General features: G+C 44.7%; 1 protein-coding gene across 5 annotated transcripts in view; it reads left to right on the top strand.

Annotated features, from left to right (window-relative positions):
* Positions 1-17222, top strand: part of KCNH6 (potassium voltage-gated channel subfamily H member 6) — a 120215-nt gene that overhangs the window by 87447 nt on the left and 15546 nt on the right. For all 5 annotated transcript variants that reach the window (XM_033919178.1, XM_033919177.1, XM_033919176.1 and 2 more), the window contains 5 exons: positions 3049-3474; positions 12718-13117; positions 15048-15247; positions 16446-16698; positions 16890-17083. In XM_033919178.1, coding sequence (XP_033775069.1) covers positions 3049-3474; positions 12718-13117; positions 15048-15247; positions 16446-16698; positions 16890-17083 — 1473 coding nt within the window. The remainder of the gene's footprint in view (positions 1-3048; positions 3475-12717; positions 13118-15047; positions 15248-16445; positions 16699-16889; positions 17084-17222) is intronic.

Below are 17222 nucleotides of genomic sequence, written 5' to 3'. Positions count from 1 at the left end.
TGTGAGCGCCAGCAGGTGAGCGCAAGACAACTGAGCGCAAGACAACTGAGCACCAGCAGGTGAGCGCAAGACAATTGAGCGCAAGACAACTGAGCGCCGGCAGGTGAGCGCAAAACAACTGAGCGCTGGCAGGTGAGCACAAGACAATTGAGCGAAAGACAACTGAGCGCAAGACAACTGAGCGCCGGCAGGTGAGCGCAAGACAATTGAGCGAAAGACAACTGAGCGCCGGCAGGTGAGCGCAAGACAATTGAGCGAAAGACAACTGAGCGCCGGCAGGTGAGCGCGAGAAGGTTCATAGACAAAACCGCCAAAGGCAAAGGCACGCGCCGACAACTGAGCGCAAGACGGAAGCACGCGCCGAAGGAAAAGAGTGTTTTTAGGGGCTCCGACGGGGGGTTTTGTTGGGAAACCCCCAGGTTACTTAATAAAGATCGCGGCGGCGTTGTGGGGGGTTTGGGGGGTTGTAACCTCCCTCATTATACTGGAAACTTAACTGTTTCCTTCGGGCTGTTCGGAGGACATATATAATGAGGAAACGTAACCATAGTAACGAAAATGCATTCACGTGACTTATATTGAAACGCTGTTCGGAGGACATATATAATGAGGAAACATAACCATAGTAATGAAAATGCATTCACGTGACTTATATTGAAAACGCAAAGAGTCAAGGGAATCATACTGAACACGCGTTGACGTGATCACGTGTTAACGTGCTCTACGCGCGCGTGTCCTTTGTTCGCCAAGCGGCATCTAGGGGGCGCGCTGAATTGTCATAGCGCTCAGTTATCTTGCGCTAAATTGTCTCGCGCTCAGTTATCGGTGCGCTCAATTGTCTTGCGCGGAGATATCGTTGCGCGCAATTGTCTTTAGCGCAGTTGTCTGTGAGCGCCATTGTCATGGCGCTGAGATGTCTGCGCGTTTTTGTCCGCGCGCGATTGTCTTGCGCGCTTTTGACCTGTCGCCTAAAAGTCATTCAAACAGTGCTGTGATCGAAAAAAGGAGAGAAGTTTACTGCTGGTGCTGCTCTAAGTCTGGTCTCTCATAAAAACCTTTTTTTCTGAGCACTACCGAAGATGACACATTGTTTACAATGGTTTGAAAATCAGGGATTGTTCCTTTTTTGTTACTTTGTATCACATTATCCTTGGTGATTACTTTGTTGCTGAGCTTCCCAGTGGGTGTTGGGTAATATTATACGAGGGCTGTTCAAAAAGTATCAGACCTTAATTTTTCTTGCGTAAACAAATAAAGCTAAGGAGGCGTGGTTTGGTGCACGTATGTAGGTGACCCTAATGTTCATGCTTGAATTTTTTCCCGCCTACAGAAGCTGTCAGTTGCCAGTAGACCACCGATGAGTGAGGAAGTGTAAGTGAGCGCCGTCCAATTTTTATTTCTGACAAAAAGACAAAAAAAAAAAGTTGAATAAGGCCTACTGCATTAAATTTTGTGTAAAGCTTTGCGATTCCCAAGTGGAAACGATCCGCAAGATTCAACAGGCCTTCGGGGACTAAACAATGGGCACCACACAGGAAAGGAGTGATACAACTACTTCAGAGATGGCCTCACATCAGTGGAGAGTGAAGCGCATTCTGGTAGGCCCTCAACATCCAGAAATGAGATCGTCATTGACCAAGTGAGGACCCTGGTGATGCAGGATCGTCAAATCACCAAGGGGGTACTACCAAGAGGTTCTGCGTCACCTACGTAACACTGTGAAATGCAAACGGCCAGACCTGTGGGCAGCGGGCAATTGGCAGCTCCATCACGATAACGCACCTGCCCATTCTTCACATTTGATATGGAGTTTCCTGGCCAAACACAACACACCTGTGATTCCTCAGGCTCCCTACTCTCCCAACATGTCTCCATGTGACTTCTGGCTTTTCCCCAAGCTGAAAATGCCCCCGAAAGGGACCACATTTCAGTCAAGAGAAGACATCATGCAGAAAGCGACGGACCAGTTGCGAGCAATCTCAAAAGAGGCATTCCAGTGCTGCTTCTGATAGTAAACATAAGAACTTAAGAATTGCCGCTGCTGGGTCAGACCAGTGGTCCATCATGCTCAACGGTCCGCTCCTGCGGCGGCCCTTTGGTCAAAGACCAGTGCCCTAGCCTTACCTGCGTACGTTCTGGTTCAACAGGAACTTGCCTAACTTTGTCTCGAATCCCTGGAGGGTGTTTTCCCCTATAACAGCCTCCGGAAGAGCGTTCCAGATTTCTACCACTCTCTGGGTGAAGAAGAACTTCCTTACGTTTGTACGGAATCTTTTCCCTTCTAACTTTAGAGAGTGCCCTCTCATTCTCCCTACCTTGGAGAGGGTGAACAACCTATCTTTATCTACTTTGTCTTGAATCCCTGAAGGGTGTTTTCCCCTATAACAGCCTCCGGAAGAGCGTTCCAGATTTCTACCACTCTCTGAGTGAAGAAGAACTTCCTTACGTTTGTACGGAATCTGTTCCCTTTTAACTTTAGAGAGTGCCCTCTCGTTCTCTCTACCTTGGAGAAGGTGAACAACCTGGAAGAAGTGTGTAGCAGCCCAAGGGGACTGCTTTGAAGGAGATTAGTATAAGATTGTTGTATCTGAATACGAGTATTTTTTTAATGAATAAAGGTCTGATACTTTTTGAACAGCCCTCGTATGAGCATTTTATGCATGTTCATATTGCATGACTTGAATACAGCACACATACGAGTATGCATGCCGACAAGATTGCATGCACTGTATAGTTTGGTTGAGGTGGAATGTGCTTTTTTTTTCATGTAGCCAAACAAGGAGTACACAAACACATTTACGCTTACTTCAGAACAGGTGTACATTTGTGCAGGAAAATTTGGGTACTATTGTAGACAGCTCAGAGACTCTACTTTATAAAAGCACATAGGTACCTGGGTTACCTTAATAAAGTAAATGCTTTCTTGACATTTTACATAGAGGCTGTATTATGAAATGCCTCTTCTATGCGTGTATAATTCCTGCTCAGCTTTGGGATATTTTCCCATATGAATTCCTTTTTGTGAGTTTTTTGTTGTTTTTATTACAGGTGTTGTCGTTAGGAGCTGACGTTTTACCTGAGTACAAGTTGCAGGCTCCTAGGATCCATCGATGGACCATCCTCCATTACAGTCCATTCAAGGCAGTCTGGGACTGGCTAATCCTGCTTCTAGTCATCTACACAGCCATCTTCACCCCTTACTCCGCTGCTTTCTTGCTGAATGACCAGGAAGAGGAGAAGAGCTGGGCGTGTGGCTATTCCTGCAACCCCCTCAACATTGTCGACCTGATTGTGGACATCATGTTCATTGTGGATATTGTCATTAATTTTAGAACTACTTACGTCAACATCCATGATGAGGTGGTCAGCCACCCAGGCAAAATTGCTATCCACTATTTTAAGGGCTGGTTCCTTATTGATATGGTGGCTGCCATCCCATTTGATCTGCTCATCTTCAGGACAGGGTCAGATGAGGTAAGAACAACACTGAGAAAACACTGGTAATTTCTTCTGTGCAGAAACAAAGAAAAACCCAATGATTCTGCAGTAAACAGGTAGAACAAAAAGAAAAAAAACCCGCAGAGGGGAATGTACAAGTTGCAGGAACTTTATTTAAAAAATCAATAAAATATTTTCCAAAGGATGGCTCACATGTGCGTGGGGACTGGAGCCAACATGGTCTGTGTTTCGGAGAAACACTCATTCCTCAGGGGTCCGAGTTGTCCTATGCGTCACTAGTTGAGAATCTTATGGATTACAATGATGCTGAGTAAAAGCCATAAATGCTCTTGGGTAGCTGATGCTTAGTAATCTATATGGTGAAGCATAGGACAACTCGGACCCCTGAGGAAGGAGTGTTTCTCCGAAACACGGGCCGTGTTGGGTCCGGTCCCCATGCACATGAGAGCCATCCGTTGGAAAATATTTTATTGATTTTTAATAAAGTTCCTGCAACTTGAACATTCCCCTCTGCAGTTTCTTTTTGTCTAATTTCTTCGGTGTTCGTCTTCTGAAAATACATTTCTGTTAGGTCCTGTTGTGTGCTGGGAGTTTTGTGCTAGGGTGTAGGTGGATTTTGTATTCTGTCACGGACAGTTCTGTGGTCATAAATAGGTTGCTTCTGCTATGTAAGGGTTTCACAGAGCCCAAACCTACTGTCCAAGTGAGGACTTTGAAAATTTGAATCTAATAATAATAATAATAATAACTTTATTTTTCTATACCGCCATAGTTAGGCGACTTCTAGGCGGTTAACATGGTAAGAAGGCTGGACATTCAGCGAATTACAAGAGGTCTTAATGCAATACAATAATTCTGCATACTATACAATACAATGAGTCTGAATACAGTACAATACAATACAATACAATGAGTCTAAATACAATACAATACAATACAATACAATGAGTCTGAATACAGTACAATACAATACAATACAATACAATGAGTCTAAATACAATACAATACAATACAATACAATGAGTCTGAATACAGTACAATACAATACAATACAATACAATGAGTCTAAATACAGTACAATATAATACAATACAATGAGTCTGAATACAATACAATACAATACAGTACAATACAATACAATACAATGAGTCTAAGTACAATACCATTCAATGAGTCTAAATATTTTACAATAAACTAAATGGGAAACTTACGCTCTACTTGGAGTTCTATGGGTTATGAATACCTGAATACTTTAGTATTAACATATTAACCTTTGGGGCATCAAAGCAAGGGTCCCCATTTCTGAACTATAAGAAAATCTATCTTAACCAAGCTACTGAGGCAGGTCTTCAAAAAAACCTGTCCTGGTGATAAGGCTTGGCAAATTGAAGGCCCAAAAGTTTAGGGGAGCCCTGTCAGACCTGCAGGAGGTATTGCCAACTATTACTAGTACTACTTATCACTTATATAGCGCTGAAAGGCACATGCAGCGCTGTAGATTCTGACGTTTATAGACGGCCCCTGCTCGAAAGAGCTTATAATCTAACTTGGACAGACAGACATGACATAGAGGGTTGGGGATGCAGAACCCAAGGTGAGAGGAGTTAGGGGTCAAAAGCACTCTCGAAGAGGTGGGCTTTTAACTGGGCCTTTTAACTATCTGGATTTTTTAGCATTCTTACAGATTTGTAAATTAACAGCCTCTTTTACAAAGCCACGCAACAACAGCCCCGAAGCCCTTTAAATCTCTATGGGCTTCGGGGCCATTAGCACAGCGCAGCCGCTAGCATGACTTTGTAACAGAGGCCGTAAGTTTCAAAATTAGAATGGCAAAAGAGTCTGGATATTTTTCCGTTTAGTCCTTTATTTCTCTTTAATCCTTTCCTCTTCCAGTGGTAGGATTCACAGTCACAGGGAGGAAAGGGGTGAGCTGTAAATACTCAGGGGCAGAATGAGCTCTGTTGGGGCCTTGGAGAAAGCTTCTGAAAGCAGTGAAAAGGTATAGGAATTGGGAAAGTATGAGGGATCTGCTTCTGCAAGCTTAGCAAAAGAAGCATTTGCAAAAATGCAAAATGTTATGAGATGATGGGTAGAGTTGATGAAGGGTGGGGTGGGGGTGGGGGTGGGGGTGGGGGCACTGACTGAATGTAGGATTACCAGATGTCCAGATTTCCCTAGACATGTCCACTTTTGAGGACATGTCCTGGGGTCTGGATGACTTCAAAATCCGGTACTTTGTCCGGGTTTTGAAAAGCCTCCTCTCAATTGCAGATTGCCTCCTGCCCAACCAAAGCAGGAATCAGGGGACGGAGCTAGGGTGGGACTGGGGTGGAGATGGGCGGGCCTGGGGGTGGGTCTTCGGCAACCCTACTGAATGAGCACTTGAACAGCAGCACAGCACCAGAAGAAAGAGAGAGACTGTGTTTGTCTGAAAAGTGGCAGAAAATATATACAAAACTATTTAAATCTCTGTCCACTGGAGGGTTGCTCTTTCAAGAAAGCAGGCCCCAAATATCAAAAAGTGGAGAAAAAAGCCTCATACTTTTGAGGACATGTCCTGGGGCCTGGATGATTTTTCAAAATCCAGCACTTTGTCTGGGTTTTGAAAAGCCTTCTCTCAATCGCGTTTGGCAGAAGGCAATCCGCACATGTGCAGATTGCCTCCTGTCCAACCAAAGCAGGCAGCAGGGGGCGGAGCTAGGGCGGGACTGGTGTGGAGATGGGCAGGCCTGGGGGCAGGTCTTGAGTGACCAGATTTTACAATCGTAAAATCTAGCAACCCTACTGAATGAGCACATGAACAGCAGAACAGCACCAGAAGAAAGAGAGAGAGTGTGTTTGTCTGAAAAGTGGCAGAGAATATACAGTCAAACCTCAGTTTACGAGTAATGCGGTTTGCGAGTGTTTTCCAAGACGAACAAAACACTCGAGCAAACTGTAACTCACAAACCGAGCATTGACTCGATTTGCGAGCCCCCACCCGACCTGACCCAACCCCGGGAACTGGCAGTATTGCTCCCCCCGAGGCCACCGGCGCTGCTCCCTTCCTTCGCGATCGCCTCCTCCCTTCTTGGGGGGGGAGACTGGGCAGTGCGAGGAGCACGCTGGAGGCTGGAACAGGCTGCTGTTGGGGCACCACCGGTCAGTGACACCCCTCCCCCCGGTGGTTGGCATACTGCAGAACTGGGGGGCTGTTCTGTGGCAGTGGCTTTGGGCAGGACCAGATGGTTCTGCGGTATCTTGGGCGGCAGAACTGGGGGGCTGTTCTGTGGCAGTGGCTTTGGGCAGGACCAGTTGGTTCTGCGGTTTCTTAGGCAGCTGAACTGGGGGCTGTTTGGCAGCGGTGGCTTTTGGCAGGACCGGATGGTTCTGCGGTCTCTTGGGGGCGGAACTGGGGGGCTTTTCTGTGGTGGTGGTTTTGGGGTGGAACAGGTGGTTCTGTGGTAGCTTTGGGGGCTGGACTGGATGATTCTGTTGGTGCGCTGGGGGGCAGGACCCAGCAGTACGGGGGGGGGGATGCACGAGTGGCTTGAGCGTGTTGTGTGGTTGCAGAACCCCCCTCCTTCTGGCTGGCATGGCTAAAACCCAAGGTGTAGCAATATTCCATGCTTCCCCATGTCTTTCTCAATCGGCTGCTTTGTATACTGACTGCATTTTTTGCCTGCCCCATTAACAGTGATGGATGAAATCCTGCAACTGACTCAGTACAAGATATCTCAAATATATGCTGCTTATTCCCAGGGCTAAAATCTTGTCACAGTAAATCTATTAATACTGAGTGCTGGTATAAAAATGTACTTTCCTGTCAGGCATTTCATTTAAACAGCATCCCTTAAGTCCAGCATTTGAGAAACATGTGAGCAGCCACAGCGGGGTTTAAAAAAGGTTTGGATAAATTCCTAAAAGGGAAGTCCATAGGCCATTATTGAGATGGCTTGGAGAAATCCACTGCTTATTCCTAGGATAAGCAGCATAAAATCTATTTTATTACTTTTGATCTAGCTAGGTACTTGGGACCTGGGTTGGCCACTGTTGGAAACAGGATACTGGGCTTGATGGACCTTCAGTCTGTCCCAGTACAGCAATTTTTGTGTTCTTATGTGATCCAAGTATAGGACAGTCAAGCCATTGTGACATCACTGGTGAGGTTGGCTCTTAGGCATTGGTGAAATGAGGCATTATGACATCACAATCTCAGCTCTGGAATGTTGCTACTCTTTGGGTTTTGCTAAGTACTTGGGACCTGGATTGGCCACTGTTGGAAACAGGATACTGGCTTGATGGACCTTCGGTCTGTTCCAGTATGGCAGCTCTTAGGTTCTTATATCCCACAACACAGAGGAAACACAACCCCATGTGTGAAAATGTAAGGCCAAAAAAAAGAGTGGGGAAGGGACACAGTCAAACACCTTTAGGGACAATCAATTTATTAAAAATTTATACAAAGAACTGGTACATATATAACAATACACAAAAATATGCAGGTCTAACAAAAGAGTCTTTCAGTTCTTTTTGTAATGGACCCCTTTTCTTATGTTCTTATCATGGCACTTTCTGTTTCAAATAGGGATATTGTGGGCATTGAAAAAAGATGAGAAGGATGATAGACATGAGGTGGATTAGCAGCAGCCTGAGGCAGTTTGGAAGGGCACAGTGATTGTCAACCCTCTTTGGAACACACAGGGTATCCAGAATGAATATGTATGAGATAGATTTGCATCTATTGGGTCTCCTGAGTATACATTGCAGTTGTCTTGGGGAAAAAAACTCAGGGGAGCATCTCATTAATATGCAGTGCAATTATCCAGAAATAACAAGCAGGGGGGGTCTCAAAGATTGATTTTAAGAATCCCATTCCAGGCTGAATCCATGAAGCAAATGGCCTTGGTGTTTTTGTGACTCCCATGCTGCTCTCCCCACAAAAACATATTGGGGTCGATATGCAAAGTGGCTCCTGACTGGTTAAATAAGAACATAAGCAATGCCTTTGCTGGGTCAGACCTGAGGTCCATCGCGCCCAGCAGTCCGCTCACACGGCGGCCCAACAGGTCCAGGACCTGTGCAGTAATCCTCTATATATACCCCTCTATCCCCTTTTCCAGTAGGAAATTGTCCAATCCTTTCTTGAACCCCAGTACCATACTCTGCCCTATTACGCCCTCTGGAAGCGCATTCCAGGTGTCCACCACACGCTGGGTAAAGAAGAGCTTCCTAGCATTCGTTTTGAATCTGTCCCCTTTCAACTTCTCTAAATGCCTTCTTGTTCTTTTATTATTCGAAAGTTTGAAGAATCTGTCCCTCTCTACTCTCTCTATGCCCTTCATGATCTTGTAAGTATCTATCACATCCCCTCTAAGTCTCCTCTTCTCCAGGGAAAAGAGACCCAGTTTCTCCAATCTCTCAGTTTCCATCCATCATACGTGTCGCTCTCCTCTGAACCCTCTTGAGTAACGCCATATCCTTCTTAAGGTACAGCGACCAATATTGGACGCAGTATTCCAGATGCAGACGCACCATCGCCCAATACAATGGCAGGATAACTTCTTTCGTTCTGGTTGTAATACCCTTCTTGATTATGCCTAGCATTCTGTTTGCCTTCTTAGCGGCCCCTGCACACTGTGCCGTCGGCTTCATTGTCATGTCCACCATTACCCCCAAGTCCCTTTCTTGGGGCCGCCTATCCACTGATATTCAGTGGCACTTTGAGGAGGATCCAGCAGTTATGTGGGTACCAGTAATATTCAGTGTCGGTGCATGCATAGGTAAGTGGGCATATAGGACTGCACAAAAAGCAGTCCTAACTATAGCTGCTTAGGTATGCAGGTGCCAGTTCTGAATATCAACTGTCACCTACATAATTTTTGGGTTTCTAATCCAATGTCTCCCCCCTTTCTGGATACCTTAATTCCTCCTCACTCATCAGCAACTTCCTCCTTCCAATCATCCCATTGCCCCTCATCCCATTCCAATTGTCCCACCCCCCCTTTCTGATCTCACCCATTCACTCCCCATCACCATTCCAAGGTTCCAATCCCATCAATCCCCTTCCCAGCTTTCCACTATGATCCCTACCCCCACCCCCATTCTGAGTCCCCGATCCCTGTTGATACAGGGTGCCCTGCCCACAACCCAAAATCCACCCATCTTCACAATCTGGGCCTCTGCATAATTCCACTTGTCCCCCAGGACTAACCCAGAGGTATTCCTGGTTTCTAGTGGGACAGGAATGGTCCCCTTTTCACTCCTGACCCATTAGCTCTGTTTATTAAAATGCTGGCACCCCTAGCTGTAGTCTCATGGTACTACTGTTAGTAGTAAGTGCTAGTGATAGTACCATGAGATTACCACTAGAGGCACCACTATATTGATAACTGTACATAAAAGATAGGGGCGGGAAGGGGACTGCTCCAATCCCATAGCACTAGACACAAGGGATCTCCCCTGGGTAAGCCCAGGGGGTCAAGAGGAGTTATGTAAAGTTCCAGGGAGGGGCGGGTTATGGGTTGTGAGTGGGGCTTCTTGAATCGACAAGGATCATGGAGTTCAAATTACGGAGGGTAGTTGAGGATTAGTGGGGAGTGGCTGGGAAGGGGATCTAACATTTCCCCTTATACAGGTCCCAGCTGATATTCTGCTAGGACTCGCATAAGTGTCTTATATCACAGGAGCTACAAAAGTCAGAGCGGTGCATTCCTGGCTGATTATATCCTAATATTCAGTACTGGTACCTGGACATGGCCTGGCATTGCCTGTGGTGGTTAGCATTTAAAAAAAAAAAAAATTCTCATTGCTGCCAGCTAAATATTGAATAGTTCTCCATTTTCATACTGAACTACTAGAACTTCAATCCCAGAATGCTGTTCAAACAGAGTTCTCTAGCCAAACCCAGACCAGTTTGATGGTTAACAGACAGTGCTGTGTAGTGAGGGATCTAGATCTATTTCCCAGGGGGAAGTATGGGGATTCTGCAAATAGCATTGCAAACTAGCTCCCTATTCACTCAACAGGTTCGGTCCATTCCTGGTTTTAGCTCATCATAAGCAAAGATTTATACAGTAGTTTCAATCTCCCAGTTACAGACTCTTAGAAATGTACGTAAGACCACGAGTATAAAAAACATCCAACTTGTCCACAGTTTCTCTGGCAAAGGTCAAATTCTTCTAAGCCTCAGTGATTAAGAGATTCAGGGGTGATATAATCCCTAAATAAAAGTTGCACCTGTGTAGTTAACAAAACAGTTGAAATTGAGCATTTAAACACAGATTCCCAAAAAGGAATCTAAAAAATTTCCCTGACTATAGGTCCTATATCTCTCTGTTGTCTATCCTGATAAGTGTGAGTTTAATGGAAGTGATACATGCAATTCTTGTTTTGTATTTGACTTGTGCCTGCTTTTTTTTTTTTTTTAAGATATGATCTCATTTTTTGTCAGAGTTACCATATGGCTCCAGAAAAGAGAGGATGGATTAAGACATCCGGGTTTTACTTCCATTGAAAGCAATGGAAGTAAAGCCCGGATGTCTCAATCTGTCCTCTTTTTTTCTGGAGCCATATGGTAACCCTAAATTTATTGATAATGCTATGTAAGGTTCTTGGCTCAGAGAACTGTACCTGTTAAAAACAGAATAAAAAAGATTTGGAAGCATAAAAAGAAAGAAATGCAAGGCCATAACTCCTTGGATCAACCTGTAAGAAGAGTATGGAAATCCTACATGCACAGCATCATTCACAGATCCTGGTAGAGGGGGTTAGGGATAGGGTTACCATATGGCTCCAGAAAAAAGAGGACGGATTGAGATATCCAGGTTTTACTTCCATTGAAAGCAATGGAAGTAAGGAGGATGGATTGAGACATCTGGGTTTTACTTCCATTGAAAGAAATGGAAATAAAACCCGGATATCGCAATCCATCCTCCTTTTTCTGAAGCCATATGGTAACCCTAGATAGGGAGTAAATCAACATGTAATGGCAGTTTAGGATCCATGGAGCTGATTTTCAGCCCAGCTATTTCCTGCAGTCAGCACTGAACCCAGAAATCCAATGCCGGTACTGTTGACGGCAACCAGCATTGAATTTCCAGTCTATTCTAAGCCACAGTTGATGTAGCTCAGTATTTCTCAACTCGGTCCTGGAGTACCCCTTTGCCAGTCAGGTTTTCAGGATATCCTCAATGAATATGCATGAAAGAAATTTGCATATAATGGAGGCAGTACATGCAAATCGAGTTTATGCATATTCATTGAGTAAAATCTAACTGGTAAGGTGGTACTCTGATGAAGCCAAATGAGCTGATATTCATCGGCTGACAAAGACAGACCTGCTATTTAGGTGGCTATGTCTGGCCGCTAAACTTAGTCAATCAGCCAATGAATATTAGTGCTGTCCAGCTATGTCATGCAACATAACCAGTGATTGGGCAAGCTGCTGACTGGGATATCCAGCAGAAGATAGCTGGCTATCTCCCACTGAATATTAGCGGTTAACCAACTTAGTGCTATTTAGCTTGCCAGGATGGAGTCAGTCCAGAGGAAGGCTACTAAAATGGTGCGTGGTCTTCGTCAAAAGGCATATGGGGACAGACTTAAAGGCAGGAGAGGGGAGATATGATAGAGATGTTTAAATGTCTATGTGGCCTAAATGTGCATGAGGCGAATCTCTTTCATTTGAAAGGAAGCTCCGAAATGAGAGGGCATAGGATGAAGTTAAGAGGTGATAGGCTCAGGAGTAATCTAAGAAAATACTTTTTATAGAAAGAGTGGTAGATGCATGGAATAGTCTCCCAGTAGAGGTGGTGGATACAAAGACTGTGTCTGAATTCAAGAAAGCGTGGGACAGGCATGTGGGATCTCTTAGGAAGAGGAGGAATTAGTGGATGCTGCAGACGGGCAGACTTGATGGGCCTTTTGGTGTTTATCTGCCATATTTCTATGTTTTTATGAATATCGGGCAGCATGATTTTAGGGTTCTAGAGAGAGCCATGGTACCTGGTCCCTGGCCAAGACCTGTCACTGCAATGACTTGGCTAAAGTGAGTTGGGAGGGGGAAAAAACCTATGCAGCTGTGAATAAAGGTTCAAGGTACTAGATCAGAGCCTTAGGAGCAGGAGGAAACTGCCAGGCCAAAAACTAATACATTTTTATAATAAAGCTAGATGGGCATGGAGCTAAGATTTCATGCTCCTGTATGCTGCTTTAAGGCCATCTCTTTACACACCTTTTTTGCTTCTCTTCCTCTTGCCTCTTTTTCTCTTTCTGAAGACCACAACCCTCATTGGCCTTCTAAAAACAGCTCGTCTTCTTCGGCTGGTGCGGGTGGCCCGTAAGCTGGACCGCTACTCAGAATATGGTGCTGCTGTCCTCTTCCTGCTCATGTGCACATTTGCACTGATTGCACATTGGCTGGCCTGCATCTGGTATGCCATCGGCAATGTAGAACGTCCCTACATGGTACACAAAATAGGCTGGCTGGACAACCTGGCCGACCAGATTGGGAAGAGCTACAATGACAGTGATGGCTCTTCTGGGCCCTCCATCAAAGACAAGTACGTGACAGCCCTATATTTCACCTTCAGCAGCCTCACCAGCGTGGGCTTTGGGAATGTCTCACCCAACACCAATTCTGAGAAGATATTTTCTATCTGTGTTATGCTGATTGGCTGTAAGTACTGCTGTCATTGTGTCTATGGCATGTTTTGACTATAAGTCTAACCTTCAACTGTACGTGCCAGTGGCACTGTTTGCTTATGTCCCTATGACCAGTTGACTCCTGATCTGAATGTATGTCTGTTATCTAGTGAATTTGTTTTTGAAAGATCCTTGGACAGGCTTCCTGTGTATTATATACTCCATGAGGCCCTTTAATACTACTACTACTGCTACTATTAATTATTTCTATAGTACTACCAGTAATACTTTGATATGTAGACATTTTACTATGTTGTACAAATACAGTAGACTAAGGGCTAGGGTTCCCGTATGGCTCCAGAAAAAGGAGGATGGATTGAGACATCTGGGTTTTACTTCCATTGGAAGTTAAACCCGGATGTCTCAATCCATCCTCCTTTTTCTGGAGCCATATGGTAACCCTACCAAATGTTTCTATGAATCCCTTTTCCTTATTGTCCAACAAACCAGTCCAATTCGGACGGGTTTTGCCCTGTGCAGCCACTATTCTCTATCTCTAGCAGATGGGTGTACTTTTGATACTGGTTGGTCTGGGCCCAGTTTGAGGACTGGTTACCTGATAAGAGTCCAGTCAGATAGGAGATCTGGAAGTCTACCTAGTCTGAGGGGAATACATGGAAGAATTCAGGCCCCTCCCCTTCACTCCTTCCATCTTCTACACAGATTGTTCTGAGGCAAGAGCAAGGGAGAATAGTGTTTGCAAATGAGATGTTCAGCCCCACTGCAGAAGGGAGCTCCTGTGTGACATACTGTCATATTGGGAGAGGTTAAGGTCATATTTGGGATGCAGGGAGCAGCACATGGACAGTGGGAGGCTAACAGCCAAATTCATTCTAAGAGCAATTCAGACAGTTTCAGTGATAACGACTGCACGTGTTAGAGGCCACTGATTGATGCAATGGCTGACTGTGCCCATGTGCTGCTCCTTCAGTTGTTGGGGAATATGGGCCTGGGTGACTTGTTCCATGGTGCAGTACCTGGGCATGCCACATGCTGCTTTACACAGGACTGACTCCAGAGAGAGAAAATAAAGGAGGAGCTGATGGAAAATACACACTTTTTCATCTTGTGGCAGAGCAGGAATGGCTGCCATCTTGCAGATTGATTCTCCAATGCTGATTTTGGAGGGGGCTGATATGGTTCTCCCGGAAGAATCAGAGGTAGCAAATAGTGGCAGGGTTCTGAGGTTTTTTTCCTCCTGATCTGATGTGAATTGTTTTGAGCCTTGCAAGTGATTAGGAATATTTACTCATTTGCCAACAGTAAAATTTGTGGTTTATATTTACACCTTTTATTTATTCAATGGTCCTTTTACTAAAGATTAGCGTGTACTAAATGCTACGATGCCCATAGGAATATAATGGATGTCTTAGCATTTAGCGTGCACTAAATCGGTTAGCACACCTTAATAAAAGGACCCCTTATTTAGTGATATTCTAAGAGTGTTCCAAGACTCCTAATGTGTGGTAGCAGTGTTTTTTTTAGGGGATTTCTATGGAACTGCCATGTCTTTGGCACACAATGGTCTGGTATAACCTTGCTATTCTTTTGATAATGGTGTGCGTTGGGCCCAACACAGACAGGTTTTGGCTATTATAATATTGTGCAATCAGCTACCTGGAAGAAATATGGGATTAATGTTTGCAAGGCAACCTGTCTCTAGCAATCCCACAGAGATTAGCACTTGTACACCTATTGAGGGTGTTATCTCTGTATTCCAGCTTACAGAAACACCTACCACAGGAGTACTCAGTCTTTCTGCCTAGTCACTGCTATTCCATCTCTTTTTAATGAAGCTAACATAAATACAAGAAACTCTTGATCTCTAGTAGTGACCTTTGCTCACCTTTCCGGTTTTATTTCATCCTATGCTTCCCAGTCAGGCTTTATTTTTTTCCTTGTAGCCCTGATGTATGCCAGTATCTTTGGGAATGTATCTGCCATCATCCAGAGGCTGTATTCAGGCACTGCCCGATACCACACCCAGATGCTGAGAGTAAAGGAGTTCATCCGGTTCCACCAGATCCCGAACCCACTGCGCCAGCGGCTAGAAGAATATTTTCAGCACGCCTGGTCATACACCAATGGTATTGACATGAATGCGGTGAGTATCTTACTTATAGAAATAATCTTTCTGAATGTACTGTATTTTATAATAGCACCAAAATGTATTGGTTTAACGTTGAATGCCTTGGGTTGGTCAAATATTAGGTATTAATAGTCCAATCTCTTCTGAAGAAAGGGAGGCAGCAACCACTCACAACTAAGATGGTTAAGGGGTTGGAGGAGCTGCCTTACAGCGAAAGATTAGAGAAACAGGGCCTCTTCTCCCTCAAACAGAGGAGATTGAGAGGTGACATGATTGAAACATTCAAGGTACTGAAGGGGATAGACTCAGTAGATAAGGACAGGTTGTTCACCCTCTCCAAGGTAGGGAGAACGAGAGGACACTCTCTAAAGTTGAAAGGGGATAGATTCAGTACAAAAGTAAGGAAGTTCTTCTTCACCCAGAGAGTAGTAGAAAGCTGGAACGCTCTTCCGGAGACTGTTATAGGGTAAAACGCCCTCCAGTGATTCAAGGCAAAGTTAGACAAGTTCCTGCTGAACAAGAATGTGCACTGGTAGGGCTAGTCTCAGGGCGCTGGTCTTTAATCAGAGGGCCACCGCGTGGGCGGACTGCTGGGCATGATGGACCACTGGTCTGAACCAGCAGCAGCAATTCTTATGTGAAACGGGATGGGGTGAGATGGAGCAGGATGAGGAAGTACCCTATAGACACCTGTTCCATCTCATCCCATCCCATCGCTGGGGGTGAGGGAAGAGGTACCATTCCTCCCCGCCAAGTTGGCACATGGGGAAGTTCACCTCCTCTTGCTGCACCACTGGTATTACATGATTACACTTACTCAGTCTGAAAAACCATAGGAGCTGCTGTATTTTGTAACAGTTGCAACCAGTTCCTTAATTTCACTGACATATTCTGATAACAAAACGCTATAATAATCCAACTGAGATAAAATTAGACTCTAAACCAATAACATGAAGTGATATTCAAAAAAGTATGATCGAATGATCCTCAATTGCTTCACTGTAAAAAAAACTTGTCCTGACATACTTAAATTTATGAAATTAAGCTCTTTAATTGCACTTTTTGCATTGCACAACACTCAAAAATACACATTTCAAGACAGGAGTTTTTTTTTATACTGAATCCAAATTGAGTCCGAGATTACTTCCAGTACTTTGCATTTATATCTGCCCAAGTAGTTGTGTCACTTATGACTGAAATATTTGCCTTTTAGGTGCTGAAGGGCTTTCCAGAGTGCCTCCAGGCTGACATTTGTCTCCATCTAAACCGCACCCTTCTGCAAAACTGCAAGGCCTTCCATGGGGCCACCAAGGGCTGCCTGCGAGCTCTGGCCATGAAGTTCAAAACCACTCATGCCCCACCTGGGGACACACTTGTGCACTATGGTGATGTCCTGACCACGCTTTATTTCATCTCCCGGGGCTCAATTGAAATTCTGAGGGATGATATTGTAGTGGCGATTCTGGGTACGTACTCCAGTTTTACAAAATTCTTTGCTTCTTACGTTTTCATTTAGGTTTGTTTCATTTACTTCTGGATTCTGTTTCTGATTTTCCTTTCTTTCTCTCTTCAGTTCTTTTCTCCTTTGGTCTTCTTCATAACTTTCCTTTCTGAAACATGCCTGACCTCTGCAGCTCACAGTCTGTCTATTCTACAGGAAAGAATGATATCTTTGGGGAACCTATCAGCCTGTATGCACGGCCAGGAAAATCCAGTGCTGATGTACGTGCACTGACGTACTGCGACCTGCACAAAATCCAAAGGGAGGATCTCTTGGAGGTGTTGGACATGTACCCGACCTTCTCTGATTGTTTTTGGAGCAAACTAGAAATCACCTTCAACCTGAGAGATGTGAGTACAGTGATGTTTGAAGTGGGGAGAGGGTTCTAAAGAAAGAACAGGGTTGGTACACAAGAAGTCCCTAAAGGTAATACCAGCCCCAATGATGACCAAGATAAAGGCTCTGAACAGTTCTTTAGGATGAGGGCAC

This window comes from Geotrypetes seraphini, chromosome 13, assembly GCF_902459505.1.
Source record: "Geotrypetes seraphini chromosome 13, aGeoSer1.1, whole genome shotgun sequence".
Lineage (NCBI taxonomy): Eukaryota > Metazoa > Chordata > Amphibia > Gymnophiona > Dermophiidae > Geotrypetes > Geotrypetes seraphini.
This window is presented reverse-complemented; position numbering and strand designations above follow the sequence as displayed.